The sequence below is a fragment of the Psittacula echo genome (assembly GCF_963264785.1).
Source record: "Psittacula echo genome assembly, chromosome: 1".
NCBI lineage: Eukaryota > Metazoa > Chordata > Aves > Psittaciformes > Psittacidae > Psittacula > Psittacula echo.
Genome location: NC_137735.1, coordinates 144024206 through 144045513, shown reverse-complemented (window position 1 = coordinate 144045513; position 21308 = coordinate 144024206). Strand labels below are relative to the sequence as shown.

General features: G+C 42.9%; 1 protein-coding gene across 1 annotated transcript in view; it reads left to right on the top strand.

Annotated features, from left to right (window-relative positions):
* Nucleotides 1-626: 626 nt before the first annotated feature.
* The window catches only part of MAPK12 (mitogen-activated protein kinase 12), a 32487-nt gene continuing 11805 nt past the window's right edge, over nucleotides 627-21308 (top strand). Inside the window, exons 1-6 of the mRNA XM_080630882.1 lie at nucleotides 627-751; nucleotides 1448-1577; nucleotides 9385-9443; nucleotides 11597-11708; nucleotides 17591-17620; nucleotides 19212-19259. Of these exons, the coding sequence (XP_080487008.1) occupies nucleotides 636-751; nucleotides 1448-1577; nucleotides 9385-9443; nucleotides 11597-11708; nucleotides 17591-17620; nucleotides 19212-19259 (495 nt within the window). The 5' untranslated portion in view covers nucleotides 627-635. The remainder of the gene's footprint in view (nucleotides 752-1447; nucleotides 1578-9384; nucleotides 9444-11596; nucleotides 11709-17590; nucleotides 17621-19211; nucleotides 19260-21308) is intronic.

The following is a 21308-nucleotide window of genomic DNA, read 5'->3' as shown; positions in this document are numbered from 1 at the left end:
CTGTTCGGTACTGCACTAACCACGCAAGGGACGGCCTGCGCCGAGCAACTGGATCCAACCTGTGCTTGTTTCCATGTAACTAGACGAAATACTGTTGAAACTTGGGGCTGCCCCCAGGATGAACCGGGAAGCCCGCAGCTGTACGCTTTCGTGCAAAGGTCACCTGAAAGCCCTCCTTTATACGCGCAGCCCTCATCACCGACAGCCCCGTCCTTTATTTGACCCTGCCATTAACACCCGGTTTATCCTATCACACCCAGAGCCAAGTTCCACACCGCGGTGTGCATCCGCGCGGAGGAGGGCGGACCCCGAACCACTTCCAGCTCCACGGCAAAGGGCCTGCGGGGCGGCGGGAGCCTCGGCACCTGCTTCCCCGCCGGTACCCGCTGTGCTACCCCCGGGCCCTGCAGCCAGGCCCGGCCCCGAGCAGCTCCAGGTGCCCGGGCGCGGAGGGTGGGACCGCTGGACCCAGCCCCGGCCCCTCTGGGCAGCCGTGAGGCGGGCGGGTCGGCCGGCGAGGCGGGGGGAGGTGCAGCTCGCCCAAGCCCGGCCCCTCGCCGCAGCCGGGCTCGGCGGCGCTGGCCGTTCCCGCTCCCCCCCGCCCGGGCTGTTTGTCGGCGGGGGGCCGCGGCGCCATGTCCTCCCCCAAGAACGGCTTCTACCGGCAGGAGATCACCAAGACCCTCTGGGAAGTGCGGGACCGGTACCGGGACCTGCAGCCGGTGGGGTCCGGCGCCTACGGAGCCGTGTGGTGAGCGCGGCGCGGCGGGACGGGGCGGGACACCCCGGGCGGGGTGAAGGGGCGGCGGGCGCCGCGGTGGCCTCTGCCCAGGGGGAAGGTGGTCCCGTCCCGCCGCTGCCCTGGCTCGCGTTGTTCCCTGACAACTTTCCCGGTTGTTCCTAGCTCGGCCCCGCTGCCCACCTGGCTGCCCCCAGCCGGTCCCGGGCAGCGCCGCCGGGGGAGAGCAGCCCTGCGCGGGGCAGCCGGCTGCGGACCGCGGCCCGGCACACGGCTCTTGTACCGGAGCAAGCAGAGCCCGGGGCGCTTCCCTGCCCTGCCCGAGTAGTGCTGGCCGCGGGGTGCGGCCCTGCCCAGCGGCAGCGTCCCCAAAGCCCGGGGTGCGGGTCCTTGGGACGAAACACCGGGACTGGGTTTGTGTCGGGGCTGGGTTTGTGGGGTTTAATTTTTCTTTCCCTTCTGCTTTATTTTTTTCTCCCTCCCCAGATGTTCCTCTTTAAAGCCTTTGAAAATTGGCTGCTTTTCATCAACAGGGCCTGGCAGCCTCTTAAACGAATGAAACTATAGATGCGGGATGCTGCAGGCGCGGTGGTCCCTTCCCTTGGCCAGGGAGGCCGCGCAGGCACCTGGCCGAGTGCTGGGCAGCGCTGGCAGGATGCAGCTTCCTTTCAACCCTCGCTCACGAAGCTCTTCCTTTTCCCTTTAAAGCTCAGCCGTGGATGGAAGAAGTGGTACCAAAGTGGCCATTAAGAAGTTGTACCGCCCGTTTCAGTCTGAACTCTTTGCCAAACGTGCCTACCGAGAGCTGCGCCTCCTGAAGCATATGAAGCACGAAAATGTGAGTTGGGTCGTTAGCAGATATTTCCCCTCAGGGCTGCAGCTTACTCTCCCTAAAAACAAAATATGTGGATTTGGACAAGACAGATGTGTAGCTGAATGGAATTCAGGAATCTTCTGGCTTGTCTTTTGTCTGTCCTTTATCCACAAACTCACACAAACTAGAATATCCTGTGGGAAGCACCACTTCATTTCCATGTAGGAAAGGCTGGGTGCGGAAGGTGAGGACTACTGTGGGATTTGTGCTCAGGGCCATTGGTAGAGATATGAAGGACCAGAAATTATGATCTCCATCACCGTGTTCCTGTGAGGTGCAGGAGAGTGCAGAGCATGGGGCAGTGCCTGTGGGTCTCTGGTACAAGCACCTCTTTTTGCACATGGCTATGGCATATGTGTATATCTTTGGGAAGGGCTTTCCCCTTTTCTTTTTAACAATTCGTGAAGCATTTGGAAGTTTTGGCTCGTACTAATGTGAAACAGGAAAACTTCATCAGTGACCAAATAAATTGCTTTACCGGGCAGTAGAGAACAGGGTACTGAGCTCTGCACAGATTCCCACGTAATGTGATAGAACAGCTGTAGAGAGAAGTGTTGAAAGTGTCATTGAGATACAGATGCTGCGTCCCAACAGTGCTGAGTGGTTTAAGGAAAAAAAATAAGGGAACGGTTTGTGTGAAAACAGCTTTTGTGGAATCCGAACATGGATATCAGGAGAGAAGGGTCCCAGGGTGGGCTTGGAAGATCCCAGTAGTGGCTTTAAATGCTCCTCATGAAGAATGCATGTGGAAGAAAAGAGTGTTGAGAGTGAGTTCTTAAAATGATGCATAAGAATCTGGTTTAAAATGTTAATAATTTGGGATATTACACAAAGCTCCATTCAGATAGTCATCAATGGCTAGGATATTGGAAGTGAGGATGAGAGAAACTGCTAATTACAATAGCCAGTCATTGCCATTTAATGTTATATTGTTAACATTGTGAGTAACAACAGCATCTAGGTTCGTTTTGAAGAATAATCTGTGAGATATCCTGACTGTCCAGAAAAAAACAGCCATTTTTGTAGGTTTAAGAACCTTTGTGCTGGTTAACATTTTAGTCTGAATCTTTTAATACATTTGATTATTGATGATTCGTTTGAATTAGCTGCTTCATAACCACACCTATATATATATGTTAAAGAGTTAACATTTGCAGGGAACTTCTGTGTAATGCATGGGCTTTCCTACTCTCAGCATTTTCTTTACCGAACGTTTGGGAGCAGAGCAGCTCATGCAGTTGCCAAGCTCCTGACTGTGTCCAGACTTTGAGATTATTTTTCTTCCATTTCCCAGAGTGATCTGTTGGGTCACATTTTCCACTCCTAGCAGTTTTTATGTGATGTGTGCCCTTTAGGATAATACTCTGGAACCCCTCCATGGGCTCATTTGGTAATTAGAGAGTCTAGAAGAAAATGCTCACTGAGGAGCGTGAGCACAATCTGTAAAAGTTACAAGTCAATATATATGAAGGAAGAGAATAATTTACAGTCTTAGGAAACAGTTTGGGCCAGGGAAAGAGGAATCTGGTCTACGTACTAAGGAAAAGTTTTACCACGGAGTATGACATCTACTCATTAGAGAACAAAGACTGAATAAATGATCCTGCAGGGATTCGTGGGCACCAGAGACAAGCTGAATACTCCACCCGTCCACAATGAGGCTGACATGGGTGGTACAGCCCATCAAGAGAATTTCCATCTGCCATCCCAGCCTCACACCCTTCTGTCAGTTGTTTCGCCCACAGTGAGTTAGGAATAGCAACAAAACCTGTTAGGATTTGTAGTGCTTGGGCTTATCTTAGGATACTTCTTTAGCCGTTCTACCCATCCAAAATTAAACCAGAATGGCAATATCACTCCTCGTCAGGACTTTCAGCCACCTATTTCACTCATTCTGTCAAAAAGCCTCTTTTTTGCATATTTCCACCGCAGGCTGGATTTACAGGCACGCAGTAAGGGCCTCCGCCACTCACATCAGCAGTCCACAGTGTGTTGTGCACACCTTTAACGATGCGTACAGTGGTGGCAGGACCTTTGCCTTTTCTCTGTCGTTACCATCATGGCTTCTGTGGGTCTGTCTATGAAGTTTTGAATAGGTCCCACTATGGTGGATGCTTGTCTCCCTCTAACAGGAATTAGCAGAATAGAACAGTGATTGGAGTATCTTTCCCAATATTTCTATTAACTAACGTGTTATAATATAATTCTATAGAATAGCAGTTATTGATCTTTCTGACTGTACTATAAATACAACTGCTATTAAAAATTAATAAAACTGAAGTAATTGTTTCAAAGATCACAATAAAATAGCACTGCCACTGTTATCTCTGTATTGGGTGTTGGTAATCTTAAGTATTTAGAGATAGAGCTATGTACATGATAGCTGGTCTAACAGCAGTAGTGGCAATAAGTGGCAGTAGCCACTGTGGATTAGACTCTGGCTATTGATGCGCGTTGCACTAATCTGCCAGTACAAATCTTCATCTTGCCTTCTTCCTACTTCGGGATATAAACTGTTTCAAGCTTCTGTTTATTTCGTAGTTAAAATTACATTTAATATGCTCTTCTGATCTTTTCTTTCAAAATTACTTCTGTAATCATGATGCATTTGTTGCTAGATTGCATGAAGAGTGTGGTGTTTTGTTTGTTTCACTGTGACTACTTCTGGATGGACCATCTGTGCCTTTCAGAGCTTTCATGGGAACATAGGAAGTGTTGTGTTAAGCATGTAGCAATACTTTATCATGGTTTATTAACCTCATGCTGTATTCACGATTTCTTCCATCATTTTAATGGTCTGACACATTGTGTTAAAAATAGCATTTCTGATCCTCCATTAAGGTGACAGGAGATACCATTAAACCCGTGCCACAGTGATATAATTTATCAGCTTGTCATGCTTCAGTGAAGAAAATGGAGGAAAACTTCAGCTTAATGCCCTGGATGGCTTCCATTACAGACCCTTTGAGGAATATGCTCATCGCCTTAAATGTGGAAGGGTTGTAGGATGACCTGTAAAAAATATACAGGAGTCACTCTACTGAATTATACTGGAACTGTATTTTACCTTGTAAGGAAGCTAACTCATGAGTCAATTTGCTTGTCTATGTAGGCGTTTTCAGGAGGAGGCAACTCTGGCTGCTGGCATGACCAACTTCCATTGTGTGTGCTAGTCTGTAGCTCTCTCTAATGGCTCTCAAATGGGACATTACTTAAATGTAGTGAGGAATATTTCTGTGTAAACCACGCAAACTTGGTAGCATAGGAATTCTTATCAACTCTTTGCTAACAAATCCAGAGGAGAAATTGTGTTGAGGACCACAGGGCAGAGGCTGTGTGTGAAGGGGACAATACCTGGCTGTTAGGAGATAGATCAGTGTCTTTCATGGCACTGGTATCCTTTCTTTTTCGTAGGCCTCTTAATTTGAGGTGATCCAGAATGTTTCACATACATAAACCACTTCTACTGCCTCAGAGGCAGGCTAATCAAGATCAATTCCTCAGACACTGCCAGCAAGAAAATTTAGTTTCCAGCAGGACAAGCTGCCGGATCACTCTGTAGCTCTATAAACAGATACTCTGCCACAAGAGAGGGGATGATGTGAAAATGAGGAGTAAAACCAGCTAAGGCAGAATGTGTTTGGGGTGTTTTTTGTTTTGTTTATTCATACTAGCTTGAAGTATTTATCACACTAAACCTTAGCAGCTCCTGATTATATCTTTGGCATCACTGCATCTGGTATAGAACAAACTGTTTACCATTAGGAAGTTTTATTCAGTAGTGCTGCTTTTGTTCCCTGTTTCTTTCCATTTTGAGTTCAGGTAAAGCAAAGACCCTTAAACTATGCAGGAGGAGTTTGTTATAAAGAAAATAGCAGGGTGATCTGTGTTGTTGCCTGAGAAAATCTTAAAACTGTCCCTTTTTTCAGTTCCTCTTGCCTGACATGAGCATTGGAAGAGCAGCAGCCGCTGCAGTGTACAAAATCAAGGGAGTTGTGAGTGAGTGATGCCTTTGCAGATGAAAGCACATTCACTGCGTTAGGTTTCCCATAGCAAGCCCTGCGGGACTGCACCAGCTAAAAATTCTCATGCTTGGGGTACGTAAGTGCCAGTAAAGTGGAATTTCGGAATCCTGGCTGGAGATGGCAAATCTCCTTTATGGGTGCTTTTGAAAGCAAAAATAGTTATAACTGAAGAGTTTATTGTCCAAAGGTTGTAGGGGAAAAACATTCCTGGCTGATTGCCTGCGGGCTGACACCAGAGTCACTCATTTTTGTACTCAAAAGCCAATAGATCAACATAATAGTACTGGTTGTCACTTCTGTTTATTTTCACAAACCAACCAAATAGGTGTTTTACTTAGGCTGGGCTTCGACTGATAGCCATTTATTCACACCCCAGCCTTGGGTACTGATGAGGTAGGCTGATTAGTCCAATAAATGAAAATTTACTGGAAGGAAGACAGCACTGAAACCCAGAGCTTTTCTTTAGATTGGCATCCAGTCCAGAGATGAACATGTGCTGGTCCATAGGATTCAGATCTGTTCAGTGTTACGTATGGGTCCTTTGAAAGAAGAGTGTGTTGATAGTCATGGGGTACACCTTGTGCCTACCTGTGTGCCAAATGGCAGGAGAAAAGGAAAGGAGCTCTCAGTCCAGCCGTCATCCCTTGTGTCACGCAGCAGTAATCAGCAAGGAAGAAAGGTGACTGTGGTGCATGCCTTGCACGTGGATAGTTAAAATTTTAGAAGGATTGAGACTTTGTGGTGTAGTAAAACCCTGCGATGTGGAACCACACAGAAATGTGAATTTGAACCTAACCCTGCAGGAAATGTATTGTAGCACAATAGTTCAGTGTGCCCCAGCAGGGATCTCTCTCAAAAAATATACTTGTATTTGTAGTGCAGGTGCCAAAGCCAGTCAACTTCACTGTGTTTTCATGAGTAACAGCCACAAGAGAAAGCAGCACTTGCTGTATAAAAGACATAACCTTAATTTACTTATTAATTTATACAAGACCCAAGTTTTTCGTTGGTGTGCTGATGCTTACATCTGAAACTTTCATTTACAGAAGTGCAGTAGAATGGTCCTTGAATGAAAGTAATCCATTACGTGAAAGCGCAGGGGAAGATAGAGGTGAGGAGCTCTTCGCTGTTGTGCTCCTCCTCTGGAATAACATTTGGAAAAGCTGAGATGGGAAGGGCAGAAACTACCGTCCAACAAAGCTGTTATTTATTTGTTGACAGTAGTTAAAGTTGGTCAGGGTAATTAGTGTGAATGTCTTGGGGGTGGATGGACGATAAGGATAAGAAGGGCTAGAGATACTGCCACCCGTCACCCACTGGCTTCATAGGGAAGACCTACAATCAACAGAGTAAATATGTTGAGTAAAACCATACCTGTGGAAAGCAAGTTAGATCAGTATATGAGTGGTTTTGGTGTTACTGTGGTTTTGCTTTGCAGGAAGATGGGAGAGACACAGTATTACACTCTCTCCTTGAGATATAAGCGAGGAGGGTACAAAATCCAGGTTGTTTTCTGTGTGTCCTTTGTGGGCTCATTCATTTGAGAAATTGCCTTTTGGCAGAGTTAATGAGGGAAAAAAATGAGACCCTGAAAGGGCAGTGTTCCTGCTGGTTTCCACAGATGCTTTTCATTGCCATCACAGAATGCACTGGGTTCATTCCTTGGCTGCGCTACCATCTCTGATGAATGAACACCAAAAATAGATCTACAGACGGTTTCACAGATACTTCCGTTACATTTTGTATAGGCCACACTATGAAAAAGAAATTATTCTTGCAATTCTTTTGTTGTGGCTTACTTTTGTGCTGGGTCATTAAGTATTACAAAGGGTTTTTTTCCAAATACTGTATTTAATTGGGAGCATTTTAGACAGACACAAGATTTTCCATGATATTATGTAGGGGGGAGTTTCCTACACTTTGTCCAGTTCTTTTCCTGAAGAAGTATCTGGAGTTGTATCTTCCTTAAAGGATTTATTTTATCCTGTGCCTACTTGTGCTTAATGTATCTACAGAAAACTGTGACTGAAATGGAAATACTCCTGACTCTGTTCCAGTACAGGAAAATCATCCCAAAGCACAGCTATTAAGTAAAGATTACTGAGGAAGAGGAAATGGGTCCCTCACTTTTGTTTTAAAATTGATTATTCATATGTCTTCCCATTTTCGGGCAGTAAAACAGATTTCAGGATTTTTAGAAAGCTTTTTTTATAAAGCAAGAAAAGAAGGATTGTGAGACCCTTGGCATGTTAACAGAGTTTTCTGGTTCATTATTTAAAATTCCCTTCAGTGGAAGCTGGGCATTGGTCTCAGTGGTATCCTTCACTGCAGAGGTTTTGCAGCAATGATAAGCTTGCCTCCATGAGTTTGCAGCCTTACCTCAGAAGTAATGTATGTTGTATATCAGGCAGCGTTAAGTAACTGTTTACTTGCATGGTGAAGCAGTAAAGTGTTAGTGAACTTCAATAAGAGTGTGTTGAGGCTGGTATGTTCTTTATGGAAGTGTGTTCTTTCGTGCCTTTATGTTTCATTACAATTGCCTAATAATGCCTTGGTGCACAGATGGATGTAGTACAGTGGTCACGCTGTTGTCATTCTCTTCTGTGTCCCTTCTTTTACTGTGGTGTCCCTGGGGCTTTCACTGTTAAATTCAGACCTGATGGGGTTTACTTTTGTATGTTTCCTGCTAAGGTGAATGAAGGCATGGAAATACCTCCATGAGGGGAAACAAGCAGGACTTCCGAAAAAGTGGGCCTTGATAGGGAAAGAAATGCGTATTGGATAAGATTTTTGCTAAAACATTAACCTTCTTCTTTTTAATACTGAAATCTGAGGAGAGCACACAACTTTTCTGGCTGTGTGTGCATTGTGTGGGTACACATGCTGCCTTAGGAAATGATCATAGAGCTGCATTATGCTCCGTTGTTGTCACATGCATCTTCCTAATCCTGCTTTCCTCCCTTTCTCTCCCTGCCTCCACATAGAAATAGAAAACCTTATTGTAAAACTGTCATCCAAAAAACTAAGAAAATAATTTATTGCTATAATATTAGTACTGAAAGTATTATTTCAAATAATAACCACATTCTCTGTGGGTTTAATTATTGTTTTATGGTAGTTATAGTATTCTTCTTAATTAGTTTCATTTAACAGTTCTTGGGAAAATATTATTAGTGATCTTTTTCAAATATAATTATGGCTACAAAGAAATAGAGTTGTAATTTTCTGTCTTCATCTTTATTAGTTTTTCTGTCGTCTTCATCATTATGACATTATGGTAATACCCAAGCTAGCTGCAGTAGTTTGCCCTCAGTGTGGAAAGGCTAAACATATGTGCGTAGGGATTACATCACCAGCTAGGTGACTAGCACTTATGACTGCTTCGGGTTATGAACTGATTTGTCTGGTTCATTTTTGACACTTCAGTGGTTAAAGTTAAAAGATGCTGTCTCTTACATAAGACTGTCAGCCTCTGAACTTCCCATTCAAGTAAATACATGTTTGTTATGTTTTTTATCACAGGGTCAACAGTCCTCAGAGTTATGAAATTAAGCACACAACAAATCCTGGTGTTGCTAGGCACTACTTTAGGTATTCGTTCTGCCATCTTTATGCCTGTAGATAATGCTTCATGATACAAATGTTTTTGATTATATTTTTTCACTTATTATGCAGTTCAGGATTTTTTGTGTTAAATCAGTATTAATCCATGTTGGGTTTCTTTTTTTCTCTCCTCTTGTTTTTAGGTCATTGGAATATTAGATGTGTTCACACCAGATGTAACACTGGAGAAGTTTAATGACTTGTAAGTTCTGAGATGTTTGTGTTTGGAAGCAGGGTTTTTATGGGTGGAAGGGTTGCTGTGTTTTTATCTATAAGGTGTGTACTTCTTTCAGGCCTTAATAAGTGAAAGTTAAATGGATTTCCTAATTCACCTTTCAGTACTGATTTCTCACCCAAAGACCCAGGTTGTCCAAATGATAGGATAATTCTTAAGCCGAATAAGTAGGCTGAAAATGATGCCTGCTGTATGACATGTCTGTGTGATCCATTCTAATGCTAGGATTAATTCAAAACTGCTGATGCTGCTTAATTTGTTTAGTGATTATCTGTACTGTGATCTGTTGTACTCCCTTGACTGGTTTCCCAGTCCAGTGGTCCGAACAGCACATGATATAGACTGTTTCTAGCACCAGCCATGTACCTGACCTTTTGGCAGCATCTCAGATACTTAGCATGTCTGCTGCTTTGCTTATGGATTCCACTACAATTCTTGTGCATTAGAGTCACTAGAGAAACAGTGGTTACAAGTCCTATTGGGCTTAATGTAGATTTCATGTTACATTCATAGAACTGTTCTGGATTTCATCTGATGTAGCTGTGTTACAGAACTAACCTTGCATATTTATATGTTAACAAAGAAAGCTATCTGACTGGAAAATGAAGGACAGAAAACAGGGAGCATATTGGTCCTTTGGGCCAAAATGATCATTGAGCCAAAGAGGTTGTTGTTCATATTCCCTATTGTGCTAGCCTTTTATATAGCATATGTAATAGAATGCATATCTACATTCAAGCACTGTTTTAAATGGGACACTAAAATAACCTTTTGAGTTTTGGAGGTGCAAATCAAGTAGGATGGACACTTTTATATCTGAAACTGCAACAGGTGAGCCTGTGGCAGAATTTGCTTTCAAGACTTGGGGCAAGCTGATACTGGTGAGCAGAGGTAGAGGTGTGTACATCTAAAACAAAAGTAGAGAAACTGTTTTTGTGAAATGACCTCAAATGGGTCATTTAAGGGAGACTTTCTTTTTGCTGACTAGTCATGAGATGTTGTCTATGGCCTGCTATATAAATATCAAGTTCAAGTGGATTTATGGCTAGTTGCAGATTATGGATTATGGATTTCTGCTACTTGCAGAAACATAGTGGGTGGTTTCACCAGAGCCAGTCACTAAGATTGGTCTTCTCTGACACCTGGGGTTTCTTAGCTGACTTGTAGCCGTCCTGCCTGGAGGGGAACATGCTCCTGCTCAACCAGCCACTCTGCTCTCCTGCTCCTCTATTCTAGCAGTCAGTGTTAATGAAGATTGAACTTAAAGTCCTATCTGTGAAGGAACAGTCCTTTCCTTGCTCATGTTTGTGTTGAACTTCCTTCAGTTTTAGATGTTGCTGATTGAAATGGTGTACAAAATTGGAAATGCATGAATCTTTACCAATTTGAGTTCTACTCTACCAGCTGCTTTTCACCCCCTTCATCTCTATTCTTTGCATTATCCATGCTTGTATGATACATGATGTGCCAGAACAGGCTGCTGGTCCTCATTTTGTAAGAATTTTGGGGTTTAACTAGAAATTGCAAAGAACTTAAATGCATTAGACATGCTGTTCCAGTTGAAGTGATTTGTTATTCTGGTGCCTAACCTTTTCAGATTATTTGAGGACTCCAGCTGTGGATTCTAAATATATTTCTAATAATAAAAATAAGTTTGTGAAGTTTCAAGTAGTAGACAAAGTGTTTAAAGTGAGCCTGAAGTGTTTGATCCCATTGTTGTCCTGTTCCAGTGTGGTGCTCATAAATTATTACTAAAGTTTGGATTTTAAAACTCAGGCAAAAATGGGTTTTTCCTCTCTTAATGCTTTGTTTGTTTCTCCACCCACCCGCATTTGACTGCAAGAGATTTTAAGTCATCAATTTGTAAACTTAGCAAATTGTGCTTATGCAAGAATGTTGTCTTATTTGTGCTTCTCATTGTGGTCTTTGCAGTGCTTAATGTTTAGATATTGCTTTGAACCAAAATAGATAGAAACAGAAAACTGGAGGGAGGGTGATGATGGAATTGTTTGGTAAACAGAATGATCTGTAATTTAATATTGTTACTGAACTATAACATACAATTACGTTTCAATTTATTTGGCAAATTAATGTTATTCTGGTTTTGTTTTGTTTTTAAGCTACCTTGTCATGCCATTTATGGGAACAGACTTGAGTAAGATAATGAAGCATGAGAAACTAACTGAAGACCGAATCCAGTTCCTGGTATATCAGATGTTGAAAGGCTTAAAGGTTTGCCGCTTCTGCTATTACTTTGATTTCACAATCTTTTTTTTCCTAGTAAATCATTATGGAGAGCTAGAAATACTTATCCTTTGACAGCAGGATAAACTTTATCTTGCCTGGCGTAATAAAAGCAGTGACATTCCATGCAGCAGTTATTTAGCGGCGATAAATGTTATTGGAGAAGGGGAGGTGTTGTATTATGGTTTTGTCTGTGGCTTTTTTAAGCAAAAATGAAAGCTATTCATTCAAGATCTATATAGTACATAGTAAGGTCTGGCACATCCATCAGGATGATCTTCCAGATCTATATTTGCCTTGCCAAACACTATTAAAAATAAATAATATCGTAGGACAGCATGCTGTTCCTGGACAAAAACATCAGGAAAAGCATACACAAGACTCCTTTGTCTCTCAGTACCTAATAGATGCAGAAGGTCAAGTAAGTTGTTTTACTCCCTTCACAAATCTCAGTAAATATTCTTTGTTGTTGAGTCCTGCATTATTAATTTGTCTTTGACCTTATCTCATATTTTGTGTTCTTTGTTTAGTAGACATTAATTCACATAGCCTTTTACATATGTTAAGTAATTATTCTTTTTATGTTACAATTGTGCGTTTAAATGCTGTAATTCCCATTTTATAACTGCAGAAACTAAAGCCAGGTTGGGGAAATTTGCTTTATTTAAACTGGAGGGAGTTCACCTTTGGGCTTTAAATCTGGAATTATGATTTCAGTTTTATAGTTCCCTAATTACAAAGCCATGTCCTAATAAGTGTTTTTTCAAGGACAACATAAGTAGAGTGGCCTTTTTAGTTGCAAGTAACTGTCTGGGAAACAGGTTTCTAGGAGAGGTGTGCTATTCACCAGAGACTTAAAACATCATTTGGGCTGATTTTAGATGCAAGCAATATATGAGCTGTAGACAAATAGCTTGAGTTGAATGTAGTGGAAAGGATGAATAATGAATTTCATTTCAATGAAATGGCTTAGAAACATATTTTGGTCCTGGTGGCCTAGATTATCTTAGAGACCAAGAGTGGTGTGTTTGTGGGTCCCAAAGGTTAACTGAAGTCTGTTGGATCAGTAGATGTGGGAGGCAATCAGAGCAGATGTGCATGCTTGACCTACATCTGAAGAAAACAGAGCAGGAATTAAAGAGGATGTGTTGGCTTTGTGTGGCAGGTTTGGTAGTGGAGGCTGCAGGTGTGGCTTCTGTGAGAAAACACCAGGAGCTGCCTCTGCGTTGGACAGAGCCAGTTCCAGCTGGCTCCAAAGCGGATCTGCCAGTGGCCAAAGCTGAGCCCATCAGCAGTGTTCATGGCACCCATGTGATAACAGGTTTAAGGAGCAGTAAAAACTGCTGTGCAGCAGCTGTGAGAAAGGAGTGACAAAATGTGAGAGACACAGCCCTGCAGGCACTAAGGTCAGTGAGGAAGGAGGAGGTGCTCCTGATGCTGGAGCAGAGATTCCCCTGCAGCCCATGAAGAAAACTGGTGTCACGAATTGTGCCCCTGCAACCCATGGAGGACCATGTCAGAGCAGATATCCACCTGTAGCCCATGTAGTAACCCATGCTGAAGCATAGGGATGTGCCCATGGACAGCTGGCATCAAAACAGACTCCTGGCAGGTTTTGTGACATGACCTGTGTCCCATGGAGACCCATGCTGGAACAGTCTGCTCCTGAAGGACTGCACCCCATGGAAGGCTGGAGCAATTAATGTAGAACTGTCTCCTGTGGGAAGAACCCCATACTGGAGCAGGGGAAGAGCATGAGGAGGAAAGAACAGCAGAGACAATGTGTAATGAACTGGCCACATTCCCCATTCCCTGTCCCTCTGCGCTGCTCAGGGGGAAGAGGTAGGAGAGACAGGAGTGAAATGGAGCCTGGGAGGAAGAGAGTGGAGGGGAAAGGTGAGTTTAGTTTTGGTTTTGAACTATTCTGTTATTAATTGGCAATGAATTAATCTTCCCCAAGTCAAGTCTGTTTTGCCCATGCTGGTAGCTGGTGAGTGATTTCCTTGTTCTGGTCTCAACCCACAAGCTTTTGCATTGTATTTTCTTACCCCTGCCCTGCTGAGAAGGGCGAATGAGAGAGTAACTCAGTGGACACCTGGTCAACCTTGGCGGGTTGACCAGCCGAGGTCAACCCACCACAGAAGAAAAGAGCAGGAGGTTCCTGATGTTCCCTGCTATTCCCAGGGTCTTATAAAAATGAAAGCAGTTTCTTACTCCAGTTACAAGGCAATCAGCAGGGATGCTGGGATAGTCTTAGTTGGTATCTCTGGTCTCTAACCCTGTTACATCTTCTGTAAGGAGTGGTTCTCCTGAATATTTTGTTTCTCTGCCCTCATTTTGGAGAGTGTAACTGTACTTACCTCAAAGTTACCAGCAGGAAATAAGACATTATTCAGATACTAGACTGTTGTTTTATTCTTTCCTATTGCACAGCAAACATGAAAAGAGTCTTTAATGTATCTGTTCCATTAAAGTTTGAATTCTTCTTGAACCAATTCATCCAGCCACAACAATGCACCTAATTGGAAATATCTTTAAGAAACAAGAATGGTTCAGTACTTCAGGGATATTCTTGCAGCACTGTCTGTGCTAGGAGGTGAGTTAAGCTGAAAGCAGTATTGCTATCATGCAGAGGAAAAAGAAAAGGGCTCAGTAATTTGTCCTTTTCCAGCTCTCAGGAAGTTAGCTGTTAAAGAAACTCTGCCAGGTTTTGCATGAAAATCTTGTACTTTCTGAAGTCTGCTGAGCACAGTGCATCTGTGTTTACTTAGATTGCCTTTTTGTCAGGGCAGGGGGAACCAAGCATGCACATAGGTAGCACTCAGGTGAGGCATTGTAAGGTAAAAATACTTGCAGTGCCTGGGAAGGAGATTCTGTAGACCTGTGTTGTAAAACTCTTTTAACTTCCCAAGCTTAACGTCTCTTTTTCTCTTCCACCTTTTAACTTTGATGGACTCTATTGGGCTGGGTATACCTCCCGTTAGACCAGGTTGCCGAAAGCCCCATCCAGCCTGGATGAGGCTCGTTTTTTTGGTGAGCCTTGTAATTTATCAGAATTTAACTTCATTTGTGATAGGGAAAAACAATGTGACTTGACATCACTTAAAAACAATGAGGTGCCTCTGCTTTGTCTGTTTCCTAGCCAAGCCTTAGTCTGGTATTAAGTTTGTTTAAGTATGAGTTTACAACTTGGAAGGGCTTTCATCATCTTATTTGTTTGACAGAAGAGCTGTGTATTGTCAAAGAGTACAGAAGGCAAGCTGAGCAGAAATGTCTCTATGTGGGTGGAAAGGGCTGGAGCTTCCACTACTTTCAGTCTTGGGTCCCTCTTCTGCAGGACTGCCAGTCAGGTTCCTGTTGGTGGAGGTTGGGGAGGTGGGTAGCAGCCCTGTTTTTCTTATGTGTTCAGTATTTGAGAATGGATGGATAGCTCTTGGGCCATACAGACACCTATTCAAGTTTCTTTTGCCACACTCAGGGTGATATTTACCTACTCGAGTTCTCCCCTTTTAAAATCTCTATTTGCTTTTTTTGGTTCATATTTATGTTTGTTCTTTTTGCTTCTCTGCTTTCTCTTCCTGCTCTCACACATTTCCTCTTCGGTTTTTTCTTCCCTGCCAAGTCACTCACCCTTTTCATTTTGCATGCTGCCTGGAATGCTTTCTCCTGAGTCTCTTCTAATTCATTTTCTATTAGTTTTTTTATTTTGTGCAGAGATTGCATATGCAGACAGGAATGCTTAGAATTTAGACAACTGTTCGATAACTTCCTAGCACAATCTGAGGCTTGCATTCAAGGATTTATGCATGCTACCAAAAATTGTCTTCAGGATAATGCACAGAGCTCCTGTGCTCGAGGCACTTTGCTCACATTAACTGGGTTCTTGAATCAAATATTGTTCAGGTGAAGTGGTAGTAACATATTGTGAGGAATATGTCTGCACTGGCCTGGGTGGTTTTGCCGTGTTAAGAGTGAAAAAACTGACAATAAATGGATGATTTAATGAGGAGAATCGTTAAGAGGAGGATCCTGTTTCAGAAGGTTATTGAACTGGAATGGAAAGTTTTCTGAAGAGAGACTGGCATAGTTCCAGTGCTGCTACCTGCCAGGAGATAATAGAGTGCAGTTAAAGAAATATTGCTATTTTTAAAGAAACACAGCAGCACAGCACCAGTATTTCAGCTTACAGAGGGGCTCATGTGTACATTAGCAGCAGGAATAAGTGCTACTTCATGTAATCTCAATAGTGCTGTATTAAGAGGAGGGTTTAGAAAATACAGGTGTGCTCCCCAAAGTATTAACATCATTTTGGTGCTGTGAACACTCACAAAACCTTCAGTGGGGTGAGAATGCCAGTGAAACCACACTCTTTCCCCCAGACAGGTGAGATTAACTAAAACCCAAAGGATGCAGTCCTTCTAATTCCTGTTTCTACATGCCACATTCTTAGGTGCAGAGATTCCTCTGTCTGCCAGTTACATCTTTACTGTGTACAGTCATACCAGCAAAAATAGCCTATAGAATATTTTAAGCACCTGCTCTGGGAAATCAAGAGGCTTCAGTAAGAAGGCATTGAAATGATTTTGAATGCAAGTGGTTGTGATATCCTTGATCAAGATGGCTACTAGCAGAAGACACCATCTTTTTCTTTACTGGCAGTCTAACTACTTACAGATACATTTAACAAAAACCAAACAAACTGCAAAACAAAGCCCCCAAACCCCCCATATATATCCTCTCTGGTCTCTGCATACAAATGACAAACTTCCTCTTTCTGCATCCAGTTCCTCCCATCCCAATCTACTTCATACACATCCATGACAGATACATTTTGTAGTTCTTCATTTGATGTAGCGGTTTTACAGCCAACGTTCTGGGGAATCAGCCCCATGCCTTCAGCCTTTGTGTCTGCCCCAGGAAATCCTGTGAGGCACTTTGGCATTTCCTATGGGTGATGTTAAACCTTGCCCAATCTGCAAGTAGTGTGTAGTGGGAACTGGTCTACCACAAGTGCCAAGACCTGCAGGGACTTGGGCACAGCAGTCATCCACACAGCAGCAGAGCCCTACCACAATCTGGGCTGGACTGGTGAAGTTGTAGGCACAGGGTTAAGGGAGTGGATGTTCTTTTTTCACCAGATTTCAGAACCTATGAGGCCACATCTGGAGTGCTGTATCAGGTGTAAGAGAGGAGAAAGTAAATGTCAGAGATTTCATTTCTGTTCAGTCACTGCTTTAAAAACTCGGTTTGACTTTTGTGAGCCATTATATAGATCACTGGGAAGGGTGATGAAAATATTCAGGTAAAAGAGAATGTCTTGCAAAATGCTCTCTATATGTTTCATTGAGGAGCTATTGAAGCATGTAGCAAGACTTCTCAGCTAAAACCTTGACTGGCTTTCATCCTGGTCTTAAATGATCTCTTAAAAGTTAGTGCTGCTGGAACATATGAAACTACACTCTGATGGCACACCAGAGACATCTGTTGCAAGAGAGCATTTCTGACATATAAAATAGTAGGATTTATTTTGATACATACATATATATATAGCAATGCCAAAAATTAACTAAACCCACCATTTTATGTATGGGAAGAATTAGAACTATATGAAGAATTAAAAAAAAAATGTATGATCTGCTGCAGTATTCAAACTGATCTACTGTTTTCTTTTTATTGGGGGAGAGGAAGGACAAAGTGCTAGTTTAATTATCTGAGTGTTAAAAACATAGCTAAAAAGGTCTTTTGTGCAATAAATAAAGCTTTTCTAATTTAATTACCTTAGTACCATGAAAGAGTACTTTCTCCCCTGCCCCAGGCAACGTCTTTAAGTCAGAACCTCATTAACCAAAAGATACTTTCTCTTTTTACAGTATATTCACTCGTCGGGCATAATTCACAGGGTAAGTGGAAACAATATAAAAGATGTTTATGTTTTGATAATGTAAGAGCTGTTTGTGTAGAAGCATGCTCATAAATGTGCCTGAAACTCTGTTTATAGTGTCTGGGTTTGATGATGCCTTTGGTTTCTTCTTCAATAGGAACAAAAGGTGGTACGGTTGCATCAGTGTAAGCTGGGCACTCGAGTTGCACTGAATGCAGCTTACATTTGGCTTCCTTAAATTACCTTGTAAAGCTGCGTTGTCCTCACAAGAACAAATAGTGTCTAAATTAAGATGGTTAAGTGTTTCTTTTCTTTTTAAATTAAGGTTAAACTTTTAAAAACAATATGTAAATATTGTTTAAAAATTGTTAATGTTCAAGGGAGGGGAATGAAAACATAGAAAGTCCACTTAAAGTCACTTTGGCACTGTGAATAAGGAGTTCTGAATGATTCTAAGCAGCATAACTTTCCCCAAAACTGTATCACAGCAGTAGAAACTGACCTTTTGTACTATGATACCAGGAGCAGCACAGAAAGTGCACACCATATAAAGCTGTGCGCTTTAACCTGGACATGGAAGCTACGCAAACTGCCAAAATAATGTAATAAGTTGATATTCTTGTTTCTACAACTGCTGTGATCATGGTCTAAATTTACAGTTGCCTAAATTTACCTTTTCTCAGCTCCCTCTTGTTGGCTCTTAAGTTTCTTGATTTCATAACATTTCTTTGTGCCAATTTGCTTCTCTCCAAGGCCCCTCTAATCTTAAAACATCTTCATCTAAAACAGATGGATGCCTGTTAAAAAGTTCAGAAAGAAGATTCTGTTAAATGTCTTGTCCCAAAGTGTGTCAAAGGTTTGAAAAAGCTGAAGGAAAGTTGTTTCTGATTTTTTCTTTCTTTCTCTATAACGGAATGTCTAAAAGTCACTGACATTGCAAAATCTTCTTAGTTGTTGCCAGTACACTTCCCTTTGCTGCTAAACTTAGAAGTACAACTTCTGAAGATCATTAGGAGTCTCTGCAGTAGCTAAAGAGGCTTAAGGGAATTCTTTTTCCATGTTGCAGTCTCCATTCAATTGCCTTTGTTAGGAAATCGATTTTCCCACAGAAGGGAGCAGAGGCTTTTCAATAAAATCTTGTTTGATTCCTTCAGTACTTCTTCTAAGTCTATCAGAGTATGGAACCTTTGTAAAGTGTATTTTGATATGCAATATGTACAGTGCAGAAATGTTTATGTGAATCCTTAACTTTGTGGTGTTAGTGGAAAATGCCACCAACTTATGTCCAAACCCCACTCGTGGTAAGATGAGTGAGTTCCTTCACTGGCAACTATTTTCTTGACTTCTAGCAGAAAAAAAGTTGATTTGTTGGGGGGTGGGAGGACCCATACTAGAAAAAAGCCAAACATAAGCAAGTTTGTGTCTTTGTTTCTGTTATTTGTTATATTTAATGTTCTCATTTAGATTTGTGACATTATTTTACCTGTTGCTGTTCTAAGTGGTTGTATGAAAGCCATTAAACCTAAATGAAAGAAAGAAGGAAAGGATGAGCCCTTCATTGGACTTGGTGTAAAATCAGTAAGTAACATCCATTTCAAATCTGATTACAGGATCTAAAGCCTGGAAACCTGGCAGTAAATGAAGACTGTGAATTGAAGGTAGGATATGTTTATTCGAAAAAGCAGTCAGATGTGTTTAGAAATACACCACAGAAGACAATGGGAGCAAGAGCTGCAGATGTGCTGGCTGGTTTCAGTGGAGGGCCAGGCTTTCAGCCCTTGGGCTTTGGGGTCATAAAGAAATAGGGAAATGGTGGAAAATGAAAGGGAAGAGGAAAAAAAATTACAAGCGACTGCTCCCTAGAAGTATTTTCCCATTTGTTTGACTTCACTCACCACAAGAATAATGAAATATTTATTTAAGATATAAAGGCCTGAGCAGTGCAAATCTCTTCACCTCCTATTTGGCTGCAGTGACCACGAGATGGTCGAATTCGAGATCCTCGGGACAGTGAGAAGAGCGTGCAGCAAGCTCACTGCCCTGGACTTCAAGAGAGCAGACTTTGGCCTCTTCAGGAGCCTGCTTAGTGAGCTTCCATGAGACACAGCCCTAGAGGGCAGGGGGGCCCAAGACTCTTGGTTGTTATTCAAGGATCACCTGCTCCAAGCTCAGGAATGTTGCATCCCAACTAGAAGGAAGTGCAGCAGGAGGGCCAGGAGACCTCCTTGGATGGATAAGGAGCTGCTGAGGAAAATTCAAAGGAAAAAAGAGGCTTATAGAAGGTGGAAGCAGGGACAGGCGGCCTGGGAAGAATACAGGGATGCTGTCCGGGAAGCTAGGGACCAGGTGAGGAAGGCTAAGGCCCAGTTAGAATTGAACTTGGCTAGGGATGTTAAGGATAACAGGAAGGGATTCTATAGGTACGTAGTGAGTAAAAGACAGACTAGGGACAACGTAGGCCCCCTTCGGAAGATATCAGGAGAACTGGCTACCCTGGATTTGGAGAAGGCTGAGGTTCTTAATGACTTCTTTGCCTCGGTCTTCACTGGCAAAGGCTCTGACCGCACCACCCAAGTCTTGGAAGGCGAACGCAGGGACTGTGAGAATGAAGACCCTAGGCCCACTGTAGGAGAGGATCTGGTTAGAGACCATCTTAAAAACCTAAACATACACAAGTCCATGGGACCTGACGGAATCCATCCGCGGGTCCTGAAGGAGCTGGCGAATGAAGTTGCTGAGCCACTGGCCATCATATTTGAAAAGTCATGGCAGTCAGGTGAAGTTCCCGATGACTGGAAAAAGGGAAATATAACCGCATGTTGTGGTTTAAGCCCAGGCCGTAAATCAGAACCACGCAGTCCACTTCCCCCCCCACCTTTCTTCCCTCTGCTCCTGGGGGGACGAGGAGGAGAATCAAAAGAATGCAACTCCCATGGGTTGAGATAAGAACAGTTTAATAACTAAGGTATAACACAAATCACTACTGCTACCACCAATAATAATAATGATAAAGGAAATAACAAGGGAAGAGAATACAACTGCTCACCGACCGGTACCTCACCCCCACCCTGCAGTGATCCAGTCCTTCCGGGAACTCCCAGTTCTACATCCTGGCATGACGTGCTGTGGTATGGAATACCTCTTTGGCTAGTTTGGGTCAGGTGTCCTGTCCCTGCTTCCTTCCAGCTTCTCCTCCTCCCTGGCAGAGCATGAGACTCACAAAGTCCTTGGTCAGTCTAAACATCTGTGTTATCAGCTCCGTTCCCAGGCTGAAAGTCAAAAACACAGTGCTGCAACAGCTACTAAGAAGGAGGAAAAATGACTGCTACTGCTGAACCCAGGACACCGCCATTTTCAAGAAGGGGAAAATGGATGACCCGGGGAATTACAGACCAGTCAGTCTCACCTCTGTGCCTGGCAAACTCTTGGAGCAGATTCTTCTGGAAGGCATGCTAAGGCACATGAAAAACAACAAGGAGGTGGTTGGTGACAGCCAGCATGGCTTCACTAAGGGGAAATCCTGCCTGACCAATTTGGTGGCCTTCTATGATAGGGCTATGAAACTGATGGACAGGGGCAGAGCAGTTGACGTCATCTACCTGGACTCGTGCAAAGCGTTCGACACTGTCCCACACGACATCCTTGTCTCTAAATTGGAGAGACATCAATTTGATGGGTGGACCACTCGGTGGATAAAGAACTGTCTG